Source organism: Musa acuminata, chromosome BXJ3-4, assembly GCF_036884655.1.
Source record: "Musa acuminata AAA Group cultivar baxijiao chromosome BXJ3-4, Cavendish_Baxijiao_AAA, whole genome shotgun sequence".
NCBI lineage: Eukaryota > Viridiplantae > Streptophyta > Magnoliopsida > Zingiberales > Musaceae > Musa > Musa acuminata.
The window spans coordinates 3655442-3675978 of NC_088352.1; the positions used below are offsets into that span (position 1 = coordinate 3655442).

Genomic DNA, 20537 nt, shown 5'->3' on the forward strand with positions numbered 1-20537 from the left:
TTCTATATTTATTCACCCGAATTTAAGTTAATAATGTCAAATGTTATATATATGTATTATGTTTTTTTAATTAAATGATTATGGACATAAACGTGATATTATAATTAATTGTATTCAATTTAAGTAAGTAAAAACCAATACCTGGTCCGGGTCCTGCTACCGGGCCCATGGGCCCGGATTACGAAGCAACTGCCCTAGGTGTAAGTACATCTCGTTGGCGTGGGCAGAGAGGACGGGCCCGAGCTCTTCACAGTGCCTCCCTCTCCCTCTCTCTCAGGTGCGTGTCTGTCCCTTCTTCTTCCTCTTCCTCTTCTTATATATACACCCCGATCTGCGTCAGTATGCCGTTATCATCATGTTCTATTTAGATCTCAAGGCTTGGGTCGAAGACGGAGGAACCGTGAAGGCGCTCCTTTTTCGCCACATACCTTTCTCTGTCTTTTGGATATTCTTTGCGCTTGAAATTTGGTGTAGGAATTCCGAAAAGTTCCATATTTAGGGTGAGTGGTGGTTCTGCTTATTTCCTCTGTTCTTTTCTATCCCGATCCGTACCTATTTTTCTTTATGGTTATATTTGGTATGGATTTTCTAAGTCTTTAGACGGAAGAATCGTAAAAATTCTGCTTTTTCTCCACACCTCTTTGTCTTTTGGGTGTTTTGTATTTGAAATGTTGTTTGACTAGGAATTCTGAGAAGTTACATTTTTAGTGCTTAGTGGTTGTCCTGCTCGATATTTGCCTGTTATTGCAATGTATCTGGAAACACTGGTAGAAATGCTTCCGAGATCAATGGGGTTTCTGTTGTTATCACTTAGTCATCAACTGAGAGATGAAACTGTAAGGTATTGCAGAATATAATTTGGTTTGGCTACTTGGATTTGGTTGCCTGTGAGGGCGATTAGAATGAAGCATAAAGAACTGTCTGTTCCAAAAGAATCATCCGGTGAGAAACAATATTAGTTGGAGTTACGATTGGCTAATTCTTTATACACCACATAAATTATTTGTTCTTTTTACTCCTTTTTCTTTAACCCCTTCTCCATATCGTTGCTAATGTGTCTATCTTGTTTATGATGGATCTGTATTCTAATTTTTTTTTCATACCTAATTATTAGTTTTCTCTGCTCTTCTCAGTAGTTCAAACCTAAATGTGTTAGGTAAAAGGCTGCCAGCTTTATATTTGAGATCCTTCTGCCTCCTCTCTTCAATCACCTGTCATCCTTGCCATGCATTTTCTTTCCATCAGTCCAAACTTTTTGGATGATACAAGTAAAAAATTGTTTTAGTGATCATATATCCTAAAGTTGACATAGAAGTTGATATCTAGGAATACTAAACTACTCTATGAATTCTCTAGCCCTAAAATTCTTCAACTTTACATTCAATTTTCATTGTTTCTAATCATAAAGTGAAACTAGTCTTCATCTTTAGACTCTCTTTTAAATGAGGAGAGCTGAAACACTACCATAAAGTTTTCTCAACTATAACATCAGAAATCCTAATACTCAGAAAATGTGATTTTTATGCTGCCCACAAGTAATTATCAGCTCAATAGGATGTATTTCATCGGAATCAATTTATATTGCATATGATCAGCGTACTTTGGATATGGTAACTATGGTGTACCATCGATGGCAGCATTAATTTTGAAGGAAAAATACACTACCTCATCAAACATTTTTGTTGACATTTTTCCAACGCAGTCACTCACCTTGTTGTTTCCAAAACCATTACCCTAATAACTTCACCTCTTATTTCACTCTGTGGTTTTGTGTAGCAATTGGCCATGGGTAGGGTACTCATTGATTTCACCATAACGTGAATCCTAACTTGAACCTGTCTGGTTATCAAATTATTTAGAGCCAAAACTGATTTAGGTACCCACTTTCCTACTTGAACCCATGCCAAACCAACCTAATGGGTACTCAAACTTGGTTTAAGCAGGAAATAGATGTGAGGACTTGGTTAAGAACCTGATCTGCTGCCATTATCATTTAGTAATAGAGTGGAAATGGGTAAGGTACCCATGAATTTCAGCTTACCCAAACCCTACTAGGGTACTATTTTTTCTTACCAAAACCTATGCCAAACCTGATTAAAGGGTACCTGAAACCGATTTAAACAGGTCAGATAGACCCATGTACCAAAAAAAAAAAGAGAAAAAAGGGACTCACTGCTGCCACCCTTAGATTTGTGACTTCCTGCTCCTCTTACATCTCACTGTGTACTTCCCCTTTTCTTCACATGTTCTTGTCATCCTGCTCTATGTGCTCCTTACACTTCTTAGATGTCGTCCAATTTAGTCCCACAGTCAAGAAAATCTCACACTGTTTCACCGTTGAATCTTGCTTCCCATCTTCAATTCATTCGCTAGAAAGATTGCTCTAACTGTGGTATCTATCTCCCTCTTCACAGTTAAAAGTTCAATCTCATCCGACAAAAGTTGGTTATCTTGTGAGCTAAAGAGCTGTTATGATATCAGTTTATGCAGTTTACCCTCTTTTTCATTGCCACGTTCTTTTGTGCTTCTTGGTTTCTTTTGCAGATTAGGGTTTGGAAGTTGGATCAACAATGTGGAGTTGGATGACCCCTCTCCTCTGTTTCTTCCTGATTTAGCATATGATTTAGAAGAATTTGATTCGTTGGGAGTAGCGGTTGGAGGGGTCATTGGATTATGGGCAGCAGTGAGGCCGACCCATCTGCCAAGGCTCCAAAGACATCTGCAGCTCAGGTACTCAGATGTCATCCTTGGGGTCTAAAAATCTCTCTTTGGATTGTAGTCTGCTGGAAAAGATCATTTTTTTCTTTAATGTTATTGTTTTAGGAGCAAACTCCTGCCACTAGCTCCACCCCTGCTGTGACCGTTTACCCTGACTGGTCAAGCTTTCAGGTGGTGCACCTTATTTCTGTCAATGAAGTCTTTCCTCTTGCACTTTAAATGTTCTTGCTTGTTGATTATTTATGTGCTTTGGGGAACTAATCAAGTTGCATTATTTTTCATTCCGATAGGCATATTCACCGATTCCACCACATGGATTTTTTCATTCTCCAGTGGCATCGAATCCCCAGCCCCATCCTTACATGTGGGGACCTCAGGTGCCTTTTGTTATTGAATTATTCCAAGGATTGTTTTGCTTTATGGGTTTGTTTTGATTCTTTTGAATATTTATCTATCTCTATGTTGGATGAGTCTCAATATATCCTTTTTTTGAGGTATTTCAGAAGAAGAAATAAGTGAATTATGAATAATCATACTAGAAAAACTTGTTTTCTTAGTCAATTTCAGTAACATGTACTATGGGAGTCAATCTAATTCATTTATTGTGGTAACATCATGTGAATTACATGAAGTCAGAAAGCTATATGGGTTATAAAAGCCTCTTGAATCATTGTAGTGTGTCTAGTCTGCAGGTTAACCATACACTAAGAACTACTAATTGTTTTTTCAAGATCATTTTGTGACTTTTTTCTACAATACAATGGCTAGGTTTGATTATTCAAACTTGAAACCCTTGCTATGTGAGTCCATGCGGAAATCAAAGAAGGAAAATCATACACTGGATCATTCTTTCCCTACAGGCAAAAGCTACTTGTTGGGTTGAAGTAAAAGTTTAGGTGGACCACCTCGTTTTATCTTTACTCGCAAAATTTGCCACTGCTTATACTGTTAGTATTTATCATCTTCATGAAGTAACAGTAGGAAAACAAAATAGTTATCTTGCATGGTATCTAAATTTTTCAACATGCTAGCAGACCTTCATTTGCAGCCTTTTGCTTGCAGCACCTTATGCCACCATATGGGACTCCACCACCTCCATATGTGATGTATCCTCCTGGAGGGTTATATTCTCATCCATCTATGCCTCCTGTATGTTCTTTCAAATCATACCTGGCTGCAATCTATCTTACAAGAATGTTTTTCTTTCCCATAATGGAATTGTGTTTGATACTTCACATTCTGCAAATGTTGAACAGGGGGCACACCCTTTTAACCCTTATGCTATGACATCTGCAAACAGCAATGTTGAGGCTTCTGTGAGTTACCCGCTGTGCCAGCCAGCCTTTTATCTTATGTTTTCACTATATACCTGGAATAATTGAACTAGTTATGACATATCATATCTCTAGGGAGGTGCTCCTGGAGTGGAAATGGATGGTAAGTCATCTGAAGGTAAGGAAAGAAGTCCCATAAGAAGATCCAAAGGAAGTTTAGGTAGTTTGAATATGATTACAGGAAAGAACAACAGCGAGCCAGGTAAAACATCAGCGCAACCAGTTAATGGAGCGTTCTCTCAGAGGTACATCAAAATCTAGGCTTGATTATCATGACTTTAGTTACTATATTCAGGTGACACCTTTGCACAAGACATTGTTTATTTCTAAGATAACATGGTTTATGTAGTGGCGAAAGTGGAAGTGAGAGTTCAAGTGAGGGGAGTGATGCCAATTCTCAAAATGTGAGCATTTCTTATGCTTTTTTATGTTTCTTCTTCTTTTAATTTTAATTTAATGTCATGCTATTCTTTACCTTTCTTGCAAATGGTTGTCTTCTTGTTGTCCCTTATCTTGGTAGGTTAGTCTTAAATTGTTTCACTTACTACCTGGTGCTTCTCCTACTTTGATGTGTAGTAGTTTTTAGTTCCTATAAGTTCATCTGGAAATTATAACCTCTACTGACACTAGGAGAAGATACAGGACCTCTGTCATATCTTTGGTTACTTTTTCCATCATTGTTGTTATTTCCATACAAGTGTTCTTTATTACTTTGGTTTGATACTCTGCATGGACAACTGGGCAAATTCATGTTTATGTTGTGCCTCATTGGTCTCCTGTCTTTTATGACTTAAAGAGTTACAATGTCTTTATACTTTTAACACTGGATATTAGACATTTATTTATAGTCTAACAGTAGATCAAAGTATCCATTCACCTTACTTGATATTAATTGATATTAATTTGTCATAAACTCATGATGGTTTTGACTTTATATAAATTTGGAAGCTAGACATGGTTTAGAGCAAGGTTCGTCGTACCGTACCATACCAGCGTTTCGACCCGGGCTCGGTATGGTACGGTACCAGTATACCGGGCGGTACATCAGGGTGTACCGAACAATTTTATACTTTTTCATACTGTAGCAGTGCTGCAGTATAGTACTGTAGCACTATAGCGGTACCGGGCGGTCCGCGTACCGGTAACCTGTCGGACCGGTATGTGCCGCCCGGTACATACCGCCCGGTGTGGACGGTACGCTTCAGTATGGCAGACCTTGGTTTAGAGGAGTAAAAGATACATTTTTACTTGTATCACTTGGTTGAAGAAAGATGCTCATGCAAATTTAAGTTTAATTTAATAATAGATAGTGAATCATATCAGTAGAAGAGGACTGATGTGGTTACAGAAGAGTATTTTCTCTCGTGTGAAAGCACATATAAAAATCAATATGAGTTTGTGCTAAGGCTTCCTGATTCTTTAAGAATTGACATGCTGACAGAAAGTTGATGTGGATTTAGTTAAGTTGTTTTTTCTATCTATAGATATTGTGATTAGATACTGTTTGTTGATTAGAAATAGTTGTGTAAGGAGAGTAAAGAGAGACCTAAAGATTTTTTTACTAGAAACATTAAAAACATATTTTAATCCTCTTGATTTAACTAGAGATATTGCTTTATGTGGAGCTTAATGACATGAAACTATTTATGTATTGAAACCCCAAATAGTTGGGTCATTACTTGTCGATCTTGATTAAATAATTGTTTGCATTTGCACATAAGAACAAATTTGAGATTTTTTTTGGTTAAGACTTATCAGCTTAGACCATTCACTTCATTGGTTTCCACAGGATTCACACCCAAAGACAACTGGTGGGCATGAGTCTTTTGGTGGTAGGTGAATGCAAATATATTTTTGCTTATTTAATTTTATTATCACGTTTGCTGACTTTCAATTTATATGCATTACAACAGAGGCTTCCCAGAATGGCAATTCCGCAAGTGGTTCTCAGAATGGTGTTACTCAAATGCCATCACAGACAACGTTGAGTCATCCTTTGTCTATGGTGCCTATGTCAGCAACTGTACCTGGAGCAATTGTTGGTCCCACCACAAACTTAAATATAGGGATGGACTACTGGGGTGCTCCAAGCTCATCCCCTGTTCCGGTGCATGGTAAGATTCCTGCGACTGCAGTTGGAGGAGCTGCAGTTCCTGGTGCTCCATCTGATCTTTGGTTGCAGGTATTCCCTTGGCTCCTTTTCTAGTTGCACTTGCAAACTATTTTCTGGTTATTAAATATGTTTCATACTTCTATGAGTGTTAAAGTTTCAATGTTGTATGTTCATAAAAGAGTGCATAAATGGCTTAATGCTTCACAAACTATTCAAGTCTCCTATGTTCCATATTAATGTCAATACAACAACAACAAAGTCATAAGTCCCAACTATTTAGGGTCGACTACATGGATCTTTTGTTGTCATTGATATATGTAAAAAATCATATGTTTAGTTAAGTTCATAATAGTTAAATATTTATTTATAGTTTCTATTAAAGTAGTTTTAGGTCTTTCTTTATCTCTCTTCGTACCACTAACATTAATTATTTCACCTCTCTGACTATCATATTCGGAGGTCCCCTCAGCACATGCCTATACTATCTTAAATAATTTTTTCTCATCTTATCCTCTATCGAAGCAGTACTTAATTGTTCTCATCTTAACCAAGCGACTCTCTTGTCTCCTAAACTATTCCAGACCTCAATAAGGATATTATCAAGCCTCATACTCTTAGCTATTTTCATCTTTTTTAATGCGTCATTTACTTCATTAGTTCTAATTTTACGAATAAATCTATGATTATTAAATCTACCATCATTATTTATCTCTAAATCTAAGTCCTGTGTGGAATATTCATTAAATAATTTATAAAAATAATTTTCTCATCTTTCTTTAATCTTGTTATCATTAACAAGTATTCTTTAATCTTCGTCTTTAATGCATATAATATTTCCTAAACCCTTGCACATTCTTTTCCTAGCTTTAGTAATTCGATATATATATTTTTTACCATCTTTAGTACCTAATTTAAGCTTTGTATCTTGCCATACTAACCGCTATTTCAGTTTCATTTTTAGATTCTTTATATCTTTTAAATTTTTTCTTATTTTTATAATTTTGCTAATCTTTAAAACATGATCTTTTAGTAAAAATATTTTTTGAACTTCCTCGCATCACCACCAACTCTCTTAAAGTTACACTTCTACCTTTCGTTTCACCAAGAATCTCCTTTGTTAAGCTCGTAATCTTATTAGCCATCGTAGTCCAAATAATATTAATATGATCCTTATCTAAGTACCAAGTCGTCTCCTTTTTCATTTTATTTTTAAAAATATTTAAATTATCATATTTAAAATTACACCATCTAGTCCTAGTAATTTTTTCCATCATTTTTTTCTTTTATTTTCTATAGTGAATATCTAATATCATCAACCTATATTGATTCGTCAAACTTTCGCTAGGTATAACGTTACAATTTGTACAAATGACTTTATCTACCTTTCTAGTGAGAGAAAAGTCTATTTGACTATAGTTGTGACCGCTATTATAAGTAATTAAATATTTATATTTCTTCTTAAAATGAGTATTTACAAATATAAGTTCATATGAAGTTGCAAAATCTAAAATTATACCACCATCTTCATTTCTCTCCCCATAACCAAAGCTCCCACGTTCCCCTTTATATGAATCATACATTTACCCTACATGATAATTCAAATCTCCTTCAATTATAAAATTTTCAGTTATAGACATTCCTTGAATGATATCATCTAAGTTATTCCAAAATTTTCATTTGATTTGTTTATAAAATTTGAGGGGCATCAACACTAATGACATTCAAAACATTTTATCATTTCATAAATTTTAGAACTATAATTCTATCTCCAAATCTTTTTACATCTACAACATTGTTTTCTTAAAATCCTTATTAGTAGTAATTTCTACATCATTTCTATACTTAACTTTTATAATATATCAAATTTTAAATCCAGTACTATCAATCTTTTTAGAATTTTCTCATATCCACTTAGTCACTTGTAAACAAATAATATTTATTTTCTTTTGATCATAATGTATACCAATTCTAATCCATTCGCTGAAAGTGTTTCTATATTTCAAGTTGCTAATCTAACTCTCTGTTCTTGGACTAATCTTACTCCCATCGGTCCAAAACAATGAGAGAATTCTTGCCTATTTGGTATCATATCCGGACACCAATGTGATGGGCCGCTTCTAAGCAATCTCCTAGCCCATCGTTTGCAATTTGGGACACCTAGGTGATGAAGGTACCTCGCGTCACTTCTAGGTGTCGACCTAGCTTTATACTGAGATTGATTAAGATTCATATTCATGAGATTTGACATAGTCTTACGCTGGTTGTTAGTAACCTAACGCAACCCTCCACCTTTTTCATCTGGACGGTATTGGCGGTGTTCTTAATGTCAATAGAGGGCATCCATATAATATTGTGCGTTGTTCACCAGAGTTTGAAAGGCACTGCATTTGGAAAAGACAACTATTCTAGTGTTTAGAAAAGTATCAAATGACTGTAAACAACATTGCTTTTACATTTTTAGATGCTACCTATAAATTTCTGGAAAGTAAATGGTTTTGGAAAAGGTAAAATAGCAATTGGAGCAGGTACAACACAGATAGATACCAAGGAAAGCATTTAATATACAGAAAGCTAAACAAGACATTGGCTTCATTTTTCCAAACATGTAGAATCCAACATGGTACAAGGGCCACTTTATTACAATAACTCACCTTAGATGTCACAAACACCACTTCAATCTGCACATAATTTACACCCACAATCCTGGTTCTATAGCAGATGCAGACAGTTGATAATAATATCTAACACTGCCGATCTAGCATCCGGATGAGGTTTGGACTTGGTGATCATCAATGAAGCAAGATAGAAGCCGACAAGTAAGACTATTTCTAAAATCATCTCCTACCAAATGTGCATAAACAGTGAACCATGCACACTGCAACCTAAAATGTCATTTTTCATGAAGCGTCAGATTCATCTATATTGTTCAGCATGGAAAAGGTTGGATTAGGCTGCACATCATTGTCATTGCCATGGCTTCGATAGTTGCTAGAGGACTAGATAGTTTCATTAAAAAATTCCTTTTCCCCTATTTGTGTCTCAAATAAAATCATAGCTCAGATGCGGTTCTTGCTGTGTGTGCTTGTGTGCGTGTGGATATAACTATGCCCATGTGTGCATATGCAGATATGTGTGTGCACATGCACACCCGTGAGTATGTGCATGCTATTTATATTATAGTGCTAGTAATTTTATTTTATGTAGATTCTCAAATACAGAGATAAACTGTTTATTTAATATTTTCCTCGAGTTTAGGTTCTCTGAAACAAATGCTGAAGTGCTTAACAAGATTTACTTGATCTAGCAACAGAAAGTAGAGTTATCTTGGTTAGCATGTTTTTTCCATTAACAATTTTGGCTACATTCAGGATGATAGAGAACTTAAAAGGCAGCGAAGAAAGCAATCAAACAGAGAATCTGCACGTCGGTCCCGATTACGTAAGCAGGTACAATTCCACATGTTTTTTTTTCTGTTGCAAATATTAAATAACTCTCCAACTTATGAAGATAACAGTGTCATTAATGGTTAATGATTTGCAGGCAGAGTATGAAGAACTGGCTCAACGTGCCGATACTTTGAGAGAGGAAAATGCTTCCTTGAGGGCAGAGCTCACCAGGATCAAGGAGGAGTACGAGCAACTTCTTTCTCAAAACACATCGCTTAAGGTGATGAGTCTTATTTTCCTTTAATACGCCATTGATGTCTCCTAAAATCCATGCCGGCATATTCTAGCATGTATTGATTGTCAATGCAACCTTGCAGGAGAAAATCGGTGAAGTAAAGCAAGGTGCGGAAGATCAAAGTCTTGATGGAAAAGAACAATGTTCCGGAGATGACAACCCGAAAAGGAACTTAGATTCTGATGCTCAAGCAGCAGAAACAGAGCAAGGGCAGAGTGGCGTCTAGCCCCTCCCTGCTCGAGATTGGAGTCTAACCCCAAAGGATCCCCACGCCCAGATAACATAAAATGGTTAAGAACCGAGCATATTACAGTTGTTGCTGTCAATTGGTATTAGGTAAAACTGTCACTACTAAGGCAGATATAGATAGGGTGGGTAGGCCCAGCCTCTTCCTCTTCTGTCAGCATGGCTAGTGTGACACCCTTCTCACTCGCCTATTTGTATGCTTAACCTTTGATTGAATGTATTGCTCCATGAGAAACTAATTATTGCTAATGCTGTAATGTTAACTTTCATCTTATTGTTGAACAAAGAACCTGTGTTTTATCATGTCAGGTGTTTAAATCGAAGATAAATCCGAGTATAGTTCATTTAGTAAGTACAGCAATTCTTGCCAATATACAGCCTTGCTAATGCATTGTTGTGTATTCAACACTTTAATGAACAATGAACATGTTAACATTTCTATGCTATGCTCTTCTAAATTTATGCCAACATTTCTGCAACTATTGGTCTTCGTTTGTTCCAAAGAACTTCTAAAGCCTACTCGTGGCGATACCGATTGCATGACAGATCTAAATATGAGACGCAGAAGAAATTACAGGCGAAGAAACCAACTTCCCAGAAGATCTTCATTCATAATAAGTTTCATGTCGAGGTCAAAAGTATTTTAGCTAATCAAAAGGCAATAGCACAGACCAACAAAGTCTACAGTTGTAATCTCAACAAATAAGTCTCATTCGGTTCAGTGTAGTTAGACAGTACGATTTACACTTTTCTCATCAAAAGAAAAAGCCTTTGGTCCAACTCGAACTGAGCTGCATTAGAAGGATACCCCTTCAGCATCATCAGTAGTCCACCAAAAGAAGCATAGATTTCCCTGACAGCATATTTAAGAATTTAATCAAGATGCCACTGACAGGATGGAGTGAATCAAGAAACCACTGCCAAGATGGACTCACTCGAGATATCGGGAAGGCCGTGTTGACTCAAGCCTCAAATATCGCTAGTTAAGGCAAGAGCATAAAATGAATTAAATAACAATAAATGCGTATGACAATAGAAGTATGATAAAGATGAATATCTATGACTCACCAGATCATGGAAAACAAAACTGATTCAACTTGGAGGGTGATTAAAATAAAATGAGGAAGACAGATGAGAAAAGATCTAACTAGCATGTTAGTCCCTTTTGCAAGTCATGTTCGTCGCAATAAATGACTAAATTGAAGTATAACAGACTCTACCATGTCAGTGTAGGAAAAATTATCTTCAGCAAGCCTCAACAGTGAGACAAAGTCTAAACCATGTTTGGCTAAAGTTTGATTCAGGTTCCTAATGAGCAGTTACGAATATGGAAAGGTCGAGACATATAAAGGATGTCTCAGGCACATTGTACTGTAGTTATTTAAGATGAAAATGCCAGTATGGATGATTATGATAAAATAGATGGTCACAGAAAAGACCTGCATCATCACACTGCAAATCACTAAAAGAATATTTAAGGTGAAAAATAATGAGGTTGATAGAAGAATTTTGTCAATAAGTGATTAGCTTAAACTAGCATTCCATGCTGGTAAATGACATACAAGATAACTAGTGCAGATGCAGACATAAGTTATATGTGCATAAAAGTAAAAAAATTGAAAATCCATTAAGAAAAAACAATGCTTGCAGCATAAATCTAAAGAAAATAATCCATGCTGAAAAAAAGAAAAGACTAGTACATGCATCTTGTATGACTGCTTAAACAGTCTTGTACATTTACATTTCACCGCACAACCCTGAAACATTTGCCATATTATTATCAAAGATTTTGCATCTGCATCCTTTATCTAAAACCAATTCAAAGACTTCATAATCACTAGACTTAAAGCAGCACTAGATTTCTCCTTGCAGTTTTCTGAGACTAGACTCCTACTCAGATTTTGATTGTACATTGTTTTTAAATTCAGACTTGCGTATTTGTAGAGTCTGAGCCATGTGAAGAAGTACCAAAAAAAAAACCATTAGATAACAGAGCATCAAATTTTTGACAAATCAGGTACACTCTTCAAGATATTATTCTGCAAATATCGATCCTTATACACTTCTTTAAGAACGACTTCGAGAAGCCAAAGTCATCACAACTCTGATTCCATCAAGTCTGAAATACCATCCAATCAATAAAACAATGTAAGATACCTTTATCAAACTTTTTACCATCTGGATCCAGTCTGGTCAAAGTGAAAATGTCTTAAAAAACAAGCTCCACCATCTTTCTGCAGGACCGAACTCAGGAAGTACCTGAAACAAAAATCTTAGCAACGCAATAAGTTGAAATTAACTGGAATAACCCTTTCAGACTTGGTTAAGCTCCTCTAAGGAAAGTAATCACATGCTAACAAGACATCCAAGCCAGCATAATAAAATTATTAGTAAGTTCTACCCTTTAAATCCATCCAGTACTCCACATGCATACCTTTTCAAGAAGATAAATCTTGAAAACTTCCTATATATATATATATATATATATATATATATATATATATATATATATATATAATCACTTCAAAAAAATAAGAAATAAAACTGCATTATCACACAACGTGAAAGAACCTCGATCTCACAAATGCATAGAAGCAAAACTCTTTCACTTTCTTTGGTTGTGAGAAGAAAGAATGTACCTTGCAACGTCGACCGCTCATTCGTTCAGTTCAAGTCCAAAAAATTTGCCTTTTTTATCGTTTTACAAGCAAAAAAAACTCTTCATTTCCGCGAGTTTTGCGAACTCCCAATTACCAACAGTCAATCCAACAATCCACGTTTAGAAATGTCGACTCAAAACGTGTTCTCTTGTGTTCGACAACAAAGAGAAAGGCAAAGATCTTAAAGACCCGATAGAGATTAAAATTAGCTGATAAAGACGAAAACACACGACACTAAAAGTAATATTACCGTCTGTCTTCGCTGCCGCCGTTCGAAGTCGCCTGCACGGTCCGGCGATACTTCTCGACACCGTTTGGGCTTAAGACGGACTTGAGTTACCTCTTACGGCCGACTCGAAGAGCAGGCCTTACGGAACGGACTCGAGACGGGTTGGGGGCCATTTCTGCTTTGCTTTGAGATTCGGGATAGTAATCCTGGACCGTACGCATTGTTGATGGTGGATTAGAGAGTGGTTGTTTATTGTATTTGAATGATAATAAGTTATTTAGGATCGCTAATGATGCTGGAAAACATATAAACAACTTTCACAGAAATAATAAAAAAGATACAATTGCTCTTCATATTATTAAGGGCACGATAAGTCTCATTATAATTATATATATATATATATATATATATATATATATATATATATATATATATATATTCTTTTTTAAGGTAATAATTCCACAAGAGATTATAAAATATTAATTTTAAATTTGATTGGAAATAAAAAAAGATTCAAGCACTGTGACACTCCAATTTCATTGATTTAGGGTCACTTAAAAGGCACTATTTTTGCGCCCACAAATCTGATAAGACTCTAAAAGAACTTGCACAGGTAAAAGCAACACTATAAAGACCTGCAGAAGCTCTTGATGAACAATGGCAAAAACTGATGATGGAGAGTGGTGTGTAGTTGACGATTATTGTTGCAGGATACACAGCTTTCAAGATTCTGCAGAGAGAGGGCAACATATCAAAACTATATACGCAATCAGGATCTGTCTCTTTGTTCATATTCCTGCCATAGCCCTATGCATTTCATATCATGGACATCATACCGGATGAGAAAACAGAGTTTTTCACTAGAATTACTTGAAGCATAATGTGACCAAAAGAAGCAATTGCATAATACATGAGGTGCTTTACAACTATTTTTATGGTTCATCGGTTCATGGTCGTAATTCATCGATGGGAAACCAGCAAACGTTTATAAGACAGAAGGGCTTGGAAGTATAGCATAATACATAGAAAAGCCGTATCTACACGAGTGGCTGCAGACAGGCTTTTGTTAGTTAATTGCATGATCCTCGGATGTATTACACTCTTCAAGGAGAGTGATGATATTATGTTCAGGTGCGCTAAGAGTCGGTGATATCAGCCGTTTTGCTGGATTCGGAGTAGGGTTTGCTCGGCCATCTTGGGACTGGAGGTGTGATCCATCCTTAACAACTGGCAAATCAGCCTTCGCATGGGCAGTAGCTGAAGTTCTTCTTTCTTTCCATATTCTTCTATCCTGAAATTGAAAATTATACATATTAGGCAATGAATGACAGAATAAATAGCAGTTCTAAAGCATTTTTCATATGTCTGATTGCACTTCCACTTCATAGCGGACACCTCATCCAATGAGGATCTTATTATTTGCCAAAGTAGTGGACACTCGGTAACTATATGTCAAAAACTTCTTATACTTGCAGAAGTTGGCATTCTAATTATGACCCCGTACCAAAGAAGTTGGATATTCCAGGAGCACCAAACATGACTTGCAACCCAGCTTAGGCACAGGCATTTCTAGGAAATTCCCAATTTCGCATATCTTGTAATAGTTCTTGTCATCTTCATCATGGTCTAATACATTTAACTTTAATGAATGTTTCCATTGGTAAACTATCCATGACATACATGAAGAAACTCAATACACAAGTATTCATGATATTAAATTATCACATCCATCCACCCAACAGTTACAGTAACTTCATGAACACACCCATTTCACCTGGATACCATGTATTACCACAACTCCTGTCTAATCTAGGGTTCCAGCCGGCTAGATCTTGCCCCTAAGAGCGTTGACTTGCGTGGCATTAGGATCAACTAATTGCACTTAACTATGATTTTGTCAGCCATGCATATCTGAAAATTGTGATCCTTGCTAGCAAGAGGTTTGCTTTATAAATCGAAATAGGCACTAAAGATGATTGAAAGACAAGGACACATGAGAGATCAAGAGTCATCAAATGAAGAATATCAGAATTCCACTTTGCTCAGTGAGGATCTGAGAATTGTCTAATTCTGGTGCAATATGTAAGTTCAGGATTTGACGTGTTCGATAGGTACTGTATTCAGTGGAATAGCAAAACTGTCAGTGTGAAGGTCATGCAGACATGACATGTGCAGTGAAGTAATACGATAATGCCAAAATAACCTGCTTTTATGAAAAGCATGTTGAAATACAATATTAATGTTAGCATATAGCATTCAACAGCTTTTGTATATGCACAAACCAAAAGGGAAAGTTATCAGTCTTAGACTCTAAGATTTCTGCAACCCCTCTTAAAAAATAAGTTTGAAGAAAATAATGACATTTAAATTATTACATGACGTAGCACAGGCTTTCCAAAACTAATAATTCTAAATAGATCTACGTGAGAAATAAGGATTCACTAGGGTAGTTGCAAAATTCTTCTTTCTTTTTTTCCTTAAAGAGGATCATATGTGAGATTATCTTTAAAAGAAACTACATTTAAATGTTCATGGGCAGGCAGAAAGAAAACATATGGGAAGATGGCTTAATTGGAATTTATTGAAAATTATAATCAATAAATACATAATTAAGAAGATAAAACTATGACCCTATTTAGACAAAAAAATGGGTCTAAGAAATGAGAAATCCTCAACCCTTCCACATTATCTGAAATTAAAGCCTCTATGATATGGTCAATTTGATTAACTGTGAATTAACTTTTCAAATTGATATGATCAAATTAACTTTTCTCTTTCATTTAATAGGCACCATAAACAATACCAGTAAACTTCTATTACCTATTCTTCTCATTTATCAAACATCTGTTAACAATACCTTTTCATCTTGAGGCCACAACAGGACATGCTTGCAATACACCACAGGAGCTAAAATTTATTTAAATAACCAAAAGAAATATAATGAATGCTGAGGCAAATGTTTAGTTAATTTATAATGAGTAGTTCAGAGATGAGTTGACGGAAAAAGTTCAGAAGTTGAAATGGAGTATAAAGCAAAAAGTACATCAAAGCAGAACTATTTTGACAAAGGGTGTATTTATGCAAAAATAATCTTGAAGTTGTATGGATATGGAATAAATACATAGTGGCTTATTAAATAATTTTCCTGAATCCTTGATAGGAAAATGATGTCATAAAGGACTTGAAAAAGTAAACCACAAATATGAAAAAGCAAGCTCTACTGATACCATCATGAGATTTTAAATTTGAACAACTTTCACACATCTATTATATGGAAGTCGGAATTAGTTCAAACTACTCATAGAATTAAGTATAACAATTTGAGTAAGACAAAATGTATATCAGGCAGTTGACCAGAATAAGGGGCATTTGTTCTCATGGTAGTGCATATCCGCTCAAACTGCAACAGATATGTTAATTCTAGATTCTCGTTCTATAATATCACATAGCTCTTGCTGATCCATAGCAGGAACTTCACATCTATCATGCCCTTAAGGTTGTTAATCTTATCATCAGGTGAAGACATGTTCGATATAATAATTATGAATCCCCATGATGATCCCAAAAGCCCATCATTACATGCAAGATCTGCAATCTTTGATCTTCTAATCATTTAGTAAACACACATAGATGTTGACATAATATATTCATAGTCTTAAACCACTGAAAATCACATCAAAACTCATACAAAAGCAACATAATGATTTTCCTGATGAAATATTTAGGATGAAACTAAAATAATATATTTCTGCATATCCCAAGCATAATTATTGGCCACTGACGGTATGTCATGCTGGGAATATGTATCCTACAGGATGGAATGTATAATTGGAAAACCTTGTCCATTATCTAATAACAGAAAACAAGATGTAATGTCCAGGAGTCAATCCGATAACATGTTGGGCCAACAAGATTCAAAAGGAATATAAAGGTCATTGACAAAAATGAGCTGGAAACACGAAGAAGCATGTAGTAAATATTTTTGGACTTAATTGTCACTAAAAATGTCTATGAAGTATGGCATAGTCAATCTTTGTTTCTCTTGGATAAACCATCATCAACCATCCAGACAAAGAAAATATGCTGCAGTAGGAATGGTTATGAAGAAGGATAAGAATGAAACGGCAATAAAAGTACTCAACTACTACAAAGACAGGTTTTTGATGGAGTAGAATACATCATTAAAGGGATCCAAACCTACATTTAGTATAGAAGGTTCTGGTAGCGGGCAAGTTACTGGCTGATCACAGACAAGGGGCTCAGATGGGTGCTCAACTGGCTTGAACTCAACTGTCGCTTCAAATCCATGGCTGACAGCAGCCGGAACAGAGCTTCCTTCCTCCATGTTTGGCGACAGTGTGTTCCTCGCATCCTAGGACACAAAAATTCAATTAAAGTCGGAAGAGAATGTAATAAGATTTCCCTGGTAACCTAGCATACGCAAGAGATCAGGCAACATAGCAATTCCTCAAATAACCACCATTTTTCTTTAAATCAACGCAGGCATAGTCCAACATTGACATACGGAAATCAAGTTCCATCTTTTCTTAAAGAAATAACAAACTAGAACTTACGAGCACATGATTAACAAACATTGATGTTTATCGTTAGCATTTTTTCTTGAAAGAGATCAATCGAACAATCGGATTCAAGCAAACCATGACTCTCATAATATTTTGATTTAGGGGGAACTGGAATTTCTCGACTAAAAAGAAATCAGAAGAAGCAACAGAACAAAGAGCCGATTAGCAGTCGAACGACCAAAAATCCAGCACAAATCAATCTATTTCTCTTGAAAACCCAGCAAAAGATTCATCTTTGAGATGATTGGCAGGCTCACCATCGCGCTTTGCGACCGGCGGTGCCCCCAGCCACCGGAAATCCGAGAGAAAATCCCCACCATCCTCTTCCGCCTCTTGCTCCTCCTCGAAAGCACCTGGAAAGCTAGAAAGAGCCGACTACTGTGTGATCGAAGGGCTCGAGGTAGAAGTAAAGGTGAGGGTGATACAAGGAGACGTGGGACGCGCTAGGCGGTGACACGACTCGTGATCAATCGCCGGTCCAAGTCGTCGGGAGGGATCGGGTCACCACTCCTGAACAGGGGAGGTCAGTAGGGGTGAGCTTACCCTCCTAGTCATGAGTCTTCTTTAACCCTTGGCCTAGAAGCAAAAGAGTATGTAGTGGTGAGGAGTGGGGAAAAAGGTCAAGCTAGTTGGTGGTTTACTTTATTCCATGCCCCCATACTAATCATGTACACTTACAATATATTCAATTATGTAAATAAATATACATAATACTAGAAAAAATATTTGAAAAATATATATATAAAGAATAAAAGGAGTAATTAATTTTATGGTGTTTGTTAGTGAAAGTGATTAGAATGGTATTATAGGTCACTCATCTTGATTACTACAATCAAACATGCTAACATAATCTTCTAGGAAAGTGAATCATCTAATGACCCTATACTTTTATCTATGAATTAAAGAATTAAGCTTTTAGAGTCCTTTGAATTTACAATTAAAAGAACATTGTGTATAGGGCTGAGGGATGGTTAGTGTTTAATTCAATTTGCATGATGACACAAGAAAAAGAACACATCATTCGAGTGTGTTCTTGATTCATCATCAAAATAATCTCTTTATTTATGTGGAATGCATACTACACCAATCACAGGGGGAACACACATCATTGTGTAGCGAGAGCAACGTTATTATCTTTTGGCATGGGTTTGACTTAATTTGATGTTGACATATTGTATGGGATTAATTAGGTATCAACCATGATTATTAGGATGAGCTACGATGATCGGGAAAAATTATGATCAAGCAAACAAAAAACCTATTGCAATCATAACAATGATTGCAACACCCATTGCTTCGAGCAATAACGATTTGGGTGAATAAGGTGGGATGGGAGGACTCGTTCATGCATCTGTCGGTAGGTGTGACGTGAAGTTTCCTCATGGAAAGGAAACTAATCACGTCCTTTTCTTGGAGGACATCGACGTCGGCAATGACTCGATTATTGTTTTCATGCTTATATGATTGCTTCTTCGGTGTTGTAATTTCATCCTCAAATCACCAAAATGATCTAAATATTAACATGTCGTCTTATTTTAAGGATGATCGGCAAAAATAAATGTTTATATACAATAATAATGATTTATTGATCATTTATATAAGTAAGTAATATTAGTGATTCTCACACCAATCGAGATAAAAATAGAGACATACATAAATTACATACTTCCACATCTTTTACTTCCATGAAAATAATAAGATGAAATGAAAAGAATACATTTAAAGGTATTTTGCTTACCCTCAAGAATTCCTCTTTCTTGGAGAAATCAGCAAGATAATTAAGAATGTACATGCTTTTGTAAAATCTTTTGTTGAGTTTAAAGTCAATCGTATATACACAAAAAAAAAAAGGATTATGATTGTTTAGTGATTGACAAACTTTGTTACAACTAGAGAGGGGGGAGAGTTTTGGATCCACCATCACTGCCCTCAAGCCATTGTCTTTCTCTTCCTCCCTATCATTATCTTCTCTCCTCTTTGACCCCTTCAAGCCATTGTCTCTCTCTTCCTCCTTATAATTATCTTCTCTTCCACACCTGTCACTGCTTATTATATTGCTATCCTCTCTCTCTCTCTCTCTCTCTCTCCAGTTGATGCAACTATCATTTACTTTCTGTGTTGCAGTCACCATCCAACCCATCACTCCCATCTTCCCCACCACCTCCTTGCCCCAGTCATCAACTCAATGGCTTCATAATCTTTCCCATCATCTTGTTTAGTCCTCGCTTCTTCTTCTCTCTTAACACGCCATTAGAAACTGTAAGAGAGAACAGTTGCATCTAACACTTTCATTACATGATGGCCCTTTAACCCACCATCATTGTAGGATACATAAACCTTTTTTCTAATATCTATAGATTGTCAAAGGCATACCTTTTAGCGATTAAGATTATTTTAGTTAACATATCTAGTGTTTTTAGTATTCTTTATATTTTTAAAAATTAAAAATATATATCGATTCAGCAAATGATCGAATGACCTAAGACTTACCGAGTCAATTCCTAATTCCGATCTAATAATGCTTGTCTTCTATAACAATTTCCTCGTCACCAAATTTTCAAGAATAATTGAAAGGCATTGAAAGATTATTCCTTTTGACTCCATAACTTGATAACGACGTACCAAAAAAAGGAAATTGCGTGTACTATACACTAATCCTCGATGCAACACTTTCTCTCTCTCGTAAGAATCATCAGCAAGTCCATTCAAAATTGGAAAAGTGATGTGTATGGAATTCAAAGTAAAATGTGAGGTCTAGCATAATGTCTCACAATAGATTAGTATTTGCTAGAATATATCATTTTATTTAATTAAATAAGATATATTATAGATTTGATTGCATATTGATTATGATTATCAATTGATAAAAAGAAAGTTTATTTATAACATGACTTCTAAAGTAATAACTTTGATAAAAGAGAATTTTCAAATTATTTATCATAGATTTTATGTTCTCATTTATATATAGATAAT

At 35.8% G+C, this 20537-nt stretch overlaps 2 protein-coding genes and 1 pseudogene across 5 annotated transcripts; 1 reads left to right on the forward strand and 2 right to left on the reverse strand.

Moving 5' to 3' along the window:
* Positions 1 to 220: 220 nt before the first annotated feature.
* Positions 221 to 10395, forward strand: LOC103980600 (bZIP transcription factor 1-B). 4 transcript variants are annotated; one of them, XM_009397041.3, is made up of 15 exons: positions 221 to 277; positions 369 to 500; positions 2545 to 2730; positions 2824 to 2889; positions 3009 to 3095; positions 3781 to 3867; positions 3975 to 4034; positions 4128 to 4155; positions 4234 to 4297; positions 4402 to 4456; positions 5842 to 5884; positions 5966 to 6234; positions 9534 to 9611; positions 9706 to 9831; positions 9929 to 10395. In XM_009397041.3, the coding sequence occupies exons 3-15, from the start codon at positions 2674 to 2676 to the stop codon at positions 10070 to 10072; spliced, it is 1164 nt and encodes a 387-aa protein (XP_009395316.2). In that variant the 5' UTR covers positions 221 to 277; positions 369 to 500; positions 2545 to 2673; the 3' UTR covers positions 10073 to 10395. The 4 variants fall into 4 exon arrangements, with proteins under 4 accessions (XP_009395316.2, XP_009395314.2, XP_065005771.1 ...); XM_009397039.3 differs by having other exon boundaries at positions 4128 to 4297; XM_065149699.1 differs by lacking the exon at positions 2824 to 2889 and having other exon boundaries at positions 4128 to 4297.
* A 370-nt stretch (positions 10396 to 10765) lies between these two features.
* Positions 10766 to 12322, reverse strand: LOC135635055 (DNA-directed RNA polymerases II and V subunit 8A-like; annotated as a pseudogene).
* A 1542-nt stretch (positions 12323 to 13864) lies between these two features.
* Positions 13865 to 18017, reverse strand: LOC135635758 (uncharacterized). The gene is made up of 3 exons (XM_065147057.1): positions 17822 to 18017; positions 17183 to 17353; positions 13865 to 14272 (listed from the first exon to the last, which is right to left on the reverse strand). Exons 1-3 carry the CDS (start codon positions 17882 to 17884, stop codon positions 14048 to 14050), a joined length of 459 nt encoding a protein of 152 aa, XP_065003129.1. The 5' UTR covers positions 17885 to 18017; the 3' UTR covers positions 13865 to 14047.
* Positions 18018 to 20537: the final 2520 nt, after the last annotated feature.